The sequence below is a fragment of the Egretta garzetta genome, unplaced genomic scaffold (genome assembly GCF_000687185.1).
Source record: "Egretta garzetta isolate BGI_Z169 unplaced genomic scaffold, ASM68718v1 scaffold890, whole genome shotgun sequence".
In the NCBI taxonomy this organism is placed as follows: Eukaryota; Metazoa; Chordata; class Aves; order Pelecaniformes; family Ardeidae; genus Egretta; species Egretta garzetta.
The window spans coordinates 356522-366211 of record NW_009258295.1 but is presented as its reverse complement, the minus strand read 5'-3'; the positions used below and the strand labels follow the sequence as shown (position 1 = coordinate 366211).

The window sequence follows — 9690 nt, the reverse complement described above, 5'->3', positions numbered from 1 at the left end:
CCGTGGGTTCAGCGCCCCCGGGCTGGCGCTGACCGGTGCCCGGCTCCCGCCCCTTTCCCCGGGTCGCTTCTCCCGTGCGTTACCCTCCCGCTGTCTCTCCTTGTCCGCCAGACTACCAGAGCGAGTATTACGGCCCTGGAAGCAATTACGATTTCTTCCCGCAAGGACCTCCCTCATCGCAAGCCCAGACCCCCGTGGATCTCCCGTTCGTGCCCTCCTCGGGGCCGTCAGGCACCCCCCTGGGGGCCATGGATCACCCCCTGCCCGGACACCACCCCTCCAGCGAGGCTCAGCGCTTCACCGACATCATGTCGCACCCCCCCGGAGACTCGCCCAGCCCCGAACCCAACCTGCCCGGGTCCTTGCACTCCATGTCCGCGGAAGTTTTTGGCCCCAGTCCTCCATTTTCTTCGATATCCGTCAACGGTGGTGCTAACTATGGCAATCACTTGTCACATCCCCCAGAAATGAATGAAGCGGCTGTGTGGTAGCTTTAAAACAAACTGGGTCTAAGTAAGTGATGATCATCTAGTCTGCTTATTGTTATGGTGTACAGAAATGAATAAATATAACATCTCTCCTGCCCTAAGACAATATTACCTTGGGAACGAACTGAATCCAAATCGCTCCAAGGCAAGCTTTGCTCTAGACCGGGACAATCTTCATGTTATGGTTGTATCAAACAAGCAAGGGGACTTTTTTGTACCATTGACAAAGAAACTGGTGAAGCTGTACAGTAAAGTGCTGCCATGCCGTAGGATGGCGTAAGTTTGATTACCCTGTTGGATGTCATCCTAAGAGCCACAATCCTTAGAAACTTCTCATTTAAAAAAAAAAAAAAAAAATTTAATAATTGAATGAAGGAAAGGTCAAAGAAAAGGGGAAAAAAAAAGCTTCAAGAACTCTAGCGTTCCCGGTTAAGGATGGTTCTGGCATTCTGAATTTGTTTGTTAATTTTTGTCTCTCAGAAAGTTCACCAAGGAGAAACTCTTTTTAGCTTCAGCCATTTCAGCCTGCTGACTACCAGGTGGGACAACTTTCTTTTTCCTTTGTTTTTGTTTTGTTTTCCAAAATAGCAAATACTAAATGTTAAGCCCTCAGCACCAACTCTTCTACCTTCACAAAGCTACTCGTACAAAACCTCCTCATCATAGCGAAGGTCACCACCCCGACCTCTAACGAAAATGACTTGAAAAAACAAACAAACAAACACAAAGTATTCTACCTTCACAGAGAGAGAAAAGCTAAACGAAAAGACTCTATTGAACTAAAAACAGTCAACTGTTTACGTCTAATGTTAAATTCAGGAGTTCAATGTTTTACTAATAAATCCTGTTTTAGAACCTCTTGTTCAAAAGCAAAATATTTTGAGCAACCAACCAAAATAGTTCATTTTCTTTTCTGTAGATGTTATAACAGATTGCAGGGCTTGTGGTTCACTGTGCTAGTTTGTAAAAGGTGTTGTTTACAGAAGGCAAAGAAAAAAAAAAAAACCCCACGAAACCCAGACAGTTGCCAAATAAAGTAAATCTATAGCACAAATACTGTAAGGTGCTTTGCACCAGCAACCCGAGAAGGTGTTTAAAAAAGTGTTACAAGGTTAAAAAAAAAAAAAACAAACAAAAACAAAAAAAAAACCACAAAAAACAAACATCTTTGCTAATTTTTAGTCCTGTTGAACATTCATGGAATTGTTAATATGACTTATATAGACCCACACAGGTTTTATTTTTGTGTCTTTAAAATAAAAGTCCAAAATATTTAAATTTTATGGTCAAATATGCAGTCAACAGCTGCTACTTTTTTCTTTATATATTAAATTTCTCATATGTCTTTTATTGTTCTAATAAACCTAAGCTTGTGTGACCTCCAGTGCATATTAGACCATTCACTGTATGAAAGAAAACATGTTGGATAAAATTTGTGCGTTTTTAATAAAATTAGAAAATCTGATGTTTAGATAACTCGTGTTTCATTTGATGTTTGAAGCAATTTTAAATGGATTCGCTCGAGTCAAACAGCCCTGAGAAAGCACGAGCCGCTCTGCTGCTCATCCCGTACAGCGCTTTTGCCGTGGTAGAAGTCGAAAGCCCGGGCGCGGGGCCCAGAGCCGCCCGCCGCCAGCCCCAGCCTCTTCCCATCTGCAGCCTCCGTTGCCGAAGGACAAATAAGAGGTTATGCTGCCCGTTACATTTCAGCATTGGAACCTAATCAAATTGTTAAGTGCAGTAACCTACTCCTGGTCTATGCTAAGAGAAAACCTACTCAAAATGCTCATTTTCTGCCTAACCAAAAATGTAAATGTAAAAAACTTGCCAAGATAAGGTTTTTAATCGATCCGTTTTTAGTTAAATTCATTCTCCACTGGTAATTTTCCTTTCTCTTTTTTTTTTTTTGTTTTTTTTTTTCCTCCTAATTGGATGGTTTCGAGCACAGCGTAACCTCAGCGTCATGAAAGTCATTTTAATCCTTTTTTAGCGCTGATACCGAGTCAATTGTTTAATAGCGTTGGGTACGGACGAAGTTCTCTGCAGGGCAGCGGGGCAGAGTGTTTTGCTGTGCACTAGAGACGCGCTCATTTTCTTGCAGGAAAATGAAACAAAAAAAATCTGGAACCTTGTGAAATGACAGATTTAATGGTTTAATTGTAAATGATTGCAGGACCCCAAATACTCAGTTCTTCAAAAGCAAAAGCCTCGCTGATCCCGAGAGGGTTTTGACCTGTGTTAGAAGCAAGGAATTAGGTCCGGTTCTGCGAAGTCACTGGTTTGAATGTGTTCCACCTGCTGGGCTAAGAGAAGGGGATGAACTATAATTGCGTATTTTCCGCCGTTTCTCTTCTAATCGTGACTCTGGCTTCTTTTTTATTTTACGTAGGCGCAGAAATTTCTGCTCAAACACAGACTTCTGCATTCCCAGCGATTCAGTTATTTATCTCTTTGGACTGAGGCGGGGGGAGGGGGGGGTAAATCCAAATGCTTTAAAGTTGTGTGATTTGTGATTTTCAATGGCGATTTTTTAAAATTTTGTTGACAGCCTCGTTTCTATGCCCAGCAGAGGGGCCACCTGGATGAAGCAATAGTTCATTTTAAACACAAAATGTCTTATATAGGGATAAAAGCTATCTGCAAGGGATCTGTTAGTGTTTCTAAAAAAAAAAAATAATAATAATCATGCTTTATTAAATACAGGGGAGACTTCTTAAACTCATGGACTCCGTGTCTAACTCATTTATTTGTCTTTTGTGGTGTTGCTCTGTGGCGTTGCTCTGTTTTGCATTTATATAAGCAAAGGAACGGCTGATCTATTTATTACAAACTTTTACTTACCCGGGCAAGTGCCGTTGATAAATACCGCTGTTTGCGCTTCTGGTCTGTGCTGCTGGTTTATTGTTGAATCAATTATTTTAAATGAGAATTTCACCAAATAGGCTTATTTTGTAGAAGACGTTTGCCAAGTGGGGTTTCTTTTTTTTCCTTCTTTCTTGTTCTTGGTTTGTTTTTTTTTTTTTTTTTCCTTCTTTTTTTTGGTAACGAGGTACTTGCACAGTTTATTCTGTGTTCATTTAGGCAGCGATGTGATACGGTTCAGTTTAGGTCAGTGGCTTATAAAAGGGAGGGAGGAGAGCCTGGTTTGTTTTTTTTTTTTTTTTCCCGAAGCTCCCATCCCTTCCGCAGGGGTTTTGCCCAGCTTGGGGGGGGAGCCCAGGAGCCGTTCCCATACTTAAGGCTGAGAGCGTGTCCTTCAGTGCTTCCCGGGATCCGCTCCGGAGGCCCCAGCGCTTTGCAGATTTGAATTCTGTGCTCTTCAGAGCGAGCTCGGTGTTTCTGAAGACCCTAATCCAGCAACAATTGCACAGTCAAAACTCCTTTTGAAATCATTGTCACGTTGGGTTCTTGTAAGTCCTTGTTTACAAGAGCATTTCCATTGACTTCAGTCGCATTGCCCGGGTGAATAGGGGTCCGCGGGAGAAGGGCCTCGACAATACGCGCTGCTTGGGTGGATTTTACATGTGCGTGTTAATTTTTTAACTGCAGAAACATGGACCTGACATGTATGCAGCGCTACGTGTGTGCAATGTGATTTCAAAAGCGTTTTTAGAAGTAATTACTCTCTTCTGATCTTTCCTTCCTTGACTGCTGCTGGTTTCGGTGACCTTCACCTTGTTGCTGTGTCCCAGCAGAAGGTGCAGCCCGGTGACGTTAAACCCCGCGCAGGCCCAGGTCTGCTCGCCCAATTTTGGATGGCATCCGTGGTGTTAGCCAGGGAGAGCGGCACGTGCCCTCCCGGCACGGACGAGGGAGGCTCGGTGTTTAAATGTGCGAGACCGAAGACTTGTGCGAACCCCGGGTGTGAGACCATGTACCGTTCGCTAGGAAAAAGGTGCGAGGCAAACATCGTAAGTATTCTTCATCTTGAGCTAATCTATATGGAGGAGCTATTTGGAAGGCTAATCCAAGTGTCTTTAAAATGCTGTGGGTTTCCAGCATCCAAACGACTCTGCTTTTGGCCCAAATGATTGCGCGCCGGGCGCCGCGCGCTGCCGCTGTGTGATGCTCCCCTCTGCCCTTTCCCTTCGGCCTCCGTCGCTGCTGGTATCTACTGGCGCAGGCCTTTGCTTGGGGAGCGGTCGGGGATTCGTAAAAATCTGCATCCCAAGACTAAGAATGTACTTATATTACCATTTGCAGACAAATTTTGTCTATTATTTTAATATGCGTACGTGTGCCCAGATGCTGAGCGATGGGTACACGATACGAATCTATAAATAAATACAATTTAAAAATATCGGTGGTGATTGACGCACTGTTGCCATCCTAGGAAGCGGCAGATGCGGCAGTGCCCTCTCAGGAACGATTCCTTCTGCCGTAGTCTGGATTTTTTTCCCTGAACAAGAGTGTTGTATTTAAGCTTTGCATGTTCTTACAATATTAAATATAAGCATTTGCAGGCGCCCTTCCTGTTACTACCCCTAGCAGATAAATTCACATATATTAAGATTAAACGACTGATACATATCCTTAAATGCTGCCTTTTTTGAGCTGGGAACAGGGAATTGTGATGCTGGAGCGGGTTCTGGAAGGCCTTTCCTTTGTGTCTGCCGTGGCACCGGGGTGCTCCGCGTTCCTCATGCCAACAAAATATCCACAAAGTTATAAATGAATTTAATGGGACCATTAAAAATATATTTTGATTACAAAGCCTTCCGGGATTGCTGTCTTCCATTTCTTTTTCAAGAGTATTTGTGGTGGTTTTAGCTACGGGTCGTGCTTAGAAAGCGGAGTTTGTCGTTGTCTGGAGAGTTTGTCGTTCATTAAATGCAGAATTGTAATGCAGGAATTGAGGGGTAAATGTGGCCTTACAGTTAGCTGACCTTGCCGTGACTGAGCCTCTGTCCCTGGCATTACCGTCACCGGAGCGCTCAGGGCGACTGATTTTAGGGCGACCGAGTTTTCCTGCAGCGTTTTCACCATTTGCGCGCGGGGGCGCTGAACGTGGTGCCCGGAGCTGTTTTTATCGTGCGTAGCGTGGTCTGGTTCTCGGAGAATCCCCTTGGCCCAACACGTAAGGCTCCTGGGGACGAGGGGCACAACCCGTCTCTCTTAGGTCTTCTGTTCCAGGCTGCCTTCAAATTCAGGAATAGCTCTGTGGTGATGACGTCTGGGGCGCTGTTTAGAGAGCGGTTTTGGCAACTGTAAGAATTAGATTATTTTTTTTTTTCCCCGATTGGTTTTAATACGAGCTTGCTTCCTGCAGCATCTGACCCTTTAAAGAGGCTGACGGTGTCTCACGTGGTTTGGAACGGAATACTTAGCTCTGCTAATCGAGGAAGCCCAAGTTTGCAGGACGGGGGCTGGTGTGATTCGGTCGAAAGGTCCCTACGTGGCGTGAGAATCGTCACCCAGCAGAGACTGCCAACGCGAGCTGGAAAACACCCCCCGACTTCTCACGGAGCTGGAGGGAGACGCGTGCCGAGGCGTTGTGGCGAACTGCTGGGAGGGGAGCCCGTGGCAAAGCCCGTGCCTTGCGTGGTCGTGCTGCGCGTCCGGAGAATCGCTGCGTCCTGGCGCGCTGTGCGCAGGGGAGCGCGCGCGCGGGGTTCGCACGGGGAGCTGGTTTTGTGGATGAAAAAATAGGTTTATTTTTTTTTTTCTTCCCCTCCATCTAAAAAGGTTTTCTTCTAGTTTTTAAATTGTCTCAGGGTGGCCTTTAAAATTCTTATCTGCTGGCAGCATCTTTAGGCTGTTCAGCTATTCAAGCCACACTGCATTCATTTTATTTTTAGATGTAAGAGCAATGAAGGGTTGATGAAATCTTTAAAACAATTGTGGGTTTTGAATGAGTGGTGGCTTAGGAATAACAGAAATACTCAAGTAAATAAAAACACGGAAGAAAAATGGTAATAAATATTTATAAGGAGTGTGGGTTTTTTTATGTACATAATCTAAATTTCCCGTTACGTAATTTGCTTTAGGGGGGAGGGTTTATGTGTGCTCTTCGCTGCTGCTCCCCAATTTTTTTCCTCTTCTTTTTTTTCTCTTTTTCACTGGCAAGTTGTGTTGCTGATTTAAAAAGAAAATCTTCAAGTGAAATGCTGTGACTGAAATGAAAAAAGGCTGGTCTGGCAAAATGACATTTGCTAGCCAAAATGTTGGAAAAGATAAGCTCAGCTCCGGCTCGTAGCTATTTTTGGACGGCACGCAGTCCTCCGTATATGGGTCAAATTCTGCTGTTGCTAATGCAATTCAATTAAATTCAGCAGACGCGACCGTGGCGGGGGTAATTCCCGCGGATCTCTGTGGGAATCCCGTCGCAGATCGGTGCCCGCCTCGCGCCCACCGCGCTGCTCGTCCCGGTGGAGACCCAAGGCCGAGCGCTGCCCAGCGCAGGGCACGCAGGCGAGCAGCGAGTTACTCGGTGGCGGTGCCTGAATGGCTTCACGTTGCCACCAATTTTTTTTTTTGTGTGTGTGTTTTTTATATATTTAAGTAAAGAAACGCTCTGAAAAATGGATCCGCATTAATAACCTGTAATTATACAGGCGCACGAGGATGATACGGTCTTTCACTGCCGAAGCTACCGTCTAATCTGACAATGTCCTAGGAGATGACAGGCTCCGCAAACAGACGGGGGCAAAAGAAGCTGAGTGTGAGAAATGAAGAGTGCTTTCTTGTAGTACAGGCTGTTCAAAATTCCCTTGCTTATCTGGCCTGTGTTTAGGGTGTTATTTCCATTTTAGCAAATAGGCATGTAAATAAAAAAGTAAAATTAAGAGGAAGAATGCCAAAGAAATGATGTCCGTTAGTTTGATGCCTCCTGCTTATAGTTTATAAATAGGCAGAGGGTTTTGCAGAACGTACCGTGATGCATAAAAAGGCTTTCACGACCGCCTTAAATGAAAACGTATTGATATATTTTTTGTACAAATATTCCCCCGCATGATTATGAGTCCAGACCACGGCAGCATGGTTTGAGGGCATGTGAACCAGAAATTAAAACCCAGCCCGAGAGCCTGATTTAATTACCCTGCTAAGTGAAAGGCAAAAGAGAGAGAATAAACCGCGAAGGAGGCGGCTCTGGTGCTGAAACACTTTAACAACCCATGGCCTTCGTGCACTGCGTTTTCCGTGCGGTGTTGGTTTATATTGGCTGAACCTCCTTATCAAAAATTCGGGTTTGTTTTGTATTGATGGAAGTGGCGGAAGCAGGGCAGAAAAGAAACGGGTCTGTGGGCTCTGGCAGAACCCCTTGAGTTTACAGCTGTACCCAGGTGAATTTTAATGCATCGCTGGATTGGGGGGTTATACCGAACGATTGCCCCGGCAGTCTCGGGGGGTGAAACCCCCATCTCACTGGCGTGAGTGGCAAAAATGCCGTTGACTTCAAGAAGCCCATTTTTGACTCAAAAGGACCAATGCAACTCACTGTGTGTTTTTTATGAATTATATTGGCTATGTTTTATTTAACCATCGCTAAAAGCCTCTCTCCCTTTATTAATAGGGCCATTTATTATTTGTTAGGTTAGAGACTATCCCCTTTTCGCTCTGTAAGAGTGCAGAGTTTTGAAAATGCAGTTGTGCAGGGGGATCCTGGCACCGGTTCTTTGGCTTAGCAAGTGCTTAGTTACTCCTAGGGAACCGTTCAGGTGAGCACTTGTTTCTGCTACTTCATTTTCTATAGATTTATTTCTCCAGGCTCCTCCCTTTGTTTATAATGGCATCTTTTACTCTGGAAACAAAATACCTATACGCTCAAAGGAGAAAAAAAAAATAATCCTAGAAACAAAGCCAGGGCAGACAGCCTGTGAACATCGCCTGTTCTATAAAACTATGTCCTAGTAAAAAATACGATAGCAGCGCTTAATTTCACATTGCTGCAGCAATGGCAAAGCCCTGTAATATATAATGCAGAGCACTATAGGTGTCAGTCATACCGTGATAAAATAAATACAAACTACAAAAAGTTGAAATAGGATCGGAATACCCGACAGCATCAGATCCAAGGGGTCGGTTTGCACCAAAACGTGCGTCTTTAGTAAACGTTCGTCTTTATATAAATTGAGCTGTATATTGTCTTCACAGCACACAAGATCACACAGCTTTCTAGGGAGGGTCATAAGGTATTTGGGAGGGGGGGGAGATGTTTGGGGTTTTCCAGTCGTCTCCTTCCACGGAGCCCCCCCAGGACCCCCAGCCCCCGGCTGAAGCTGGTGGGTAGCAGGAAGGCGCCAGGCTGCTGGAGGCAATGGTAATTAATGATATTCCTCTGCCCTCTGTAGGAGAACTGCCTGCACTGAACACCGCTGCTGCTGCCGCCTGGCCCGCACCTTTCTGCATTCTAATTAGAAATCACGCCTGGATTCATTTTGGTAGCATTTAAACAGATAAGGCGCGGGGAAGAGTCTTACGTTGACAAGAAGGGGATGAGCCAGCAGCCTACGCAACGCGTCTCCGAGCTGGGGCTCGGTACCCGGCTCAAGTTTGCAGCTTGCTGCGGGCAGGATCTCCACGCCGGTGGGTGGAAAGCCCAAATCCTGGAGGCCAGGCTGCCCCCCCGAAGCTGCTCGCTCTGGGGTATGCAGTTCAGACCTGCATCTGCAACTCGGAGCCGAGATGCCGATTTGGGTCGCTTCTCCCTTGTAACAAAACACGCGCCAAGCTCTATCGCAGGTCTCCAATTCCAGGGGTAACCTGGCGGTTTGAGGCCACCTCGCCCCACACGGCAGCCTGGAGAAGCTGTCAGCGGGCAAACCCAGCAGGGCCGGTGATACTGGTCCCAGCAGTCCCTGGGGTGTTGCTTTGCTGCTGCGCCTAGGCCAGAGTTTGGCAAAAGCACCTGGGGAGCTCTGGTGCTGGTACCAGTTCACTGAGCCTGGTTTAACGCCGGTGTAAGGATCCCTCTGCGTGCAAGGACCGGGGTTAACCCCAGACCTCACCTTTTGGCTCTCACTGCTGCAAGAGGGACCCTGGCTTCACCAGAGGCCACAAAATGTTTAACATAGGGGTCAAGAAAAGAATTAATTCAGCTCTGTGCAGCCGGTGGTGCTGCGTGCGATGCTGGCTTGAAGAAGTAGTTGTGGTATTTTGCGTTGTAGAACAGGGCTTGGCTTTTATACCGGTTACCCCAGTGCTGCTCAGCTCCAGAGCGCTGGGCAAGCACCCGTCCTCACGGTATTCGGTTACCGCTGCT

General features: G+C 46.0%; 2 protein-coding genes across 2 annotated transcripts in view; both read left to right on the top strand.

The window, feature by feature from the left end:
• LHX1 (LIM homeobox 1) overlaps positions 1 to 491 on the top strand; it is a gene marked incomplete at its 5' end in the record, with an annotated part of 2027 nt that extends 1536 nt beyond the window's left edge. Inside the window, 2 exon segments of the mRNA XM_035893743.1 lie at positions 2 to 37; positions 40 to 491. Coding sequence (XP_035749636.1) covers positions 2 to 37; positions 40 to 491 — 488 coding nt within the window.
• A 268-nt stretch (positions 492 to 759) lies between these two features.
• AATF (apoptosis antagonizing transcription factor) overlaps positions 760 to 9690 on the top strand; it is a 65389-nt gene continuing 56458 nt past the window's right edge. Inside the window, exon 1 of the mRNA XM_009638344.2 lies at positions 760 to 764. Coding sequence (XP_009636639.2) covers positions 760 to 764 — 5 coding nt within the window. The remainder of the gene's footprint in view (positions 765 to 9690) is intronic.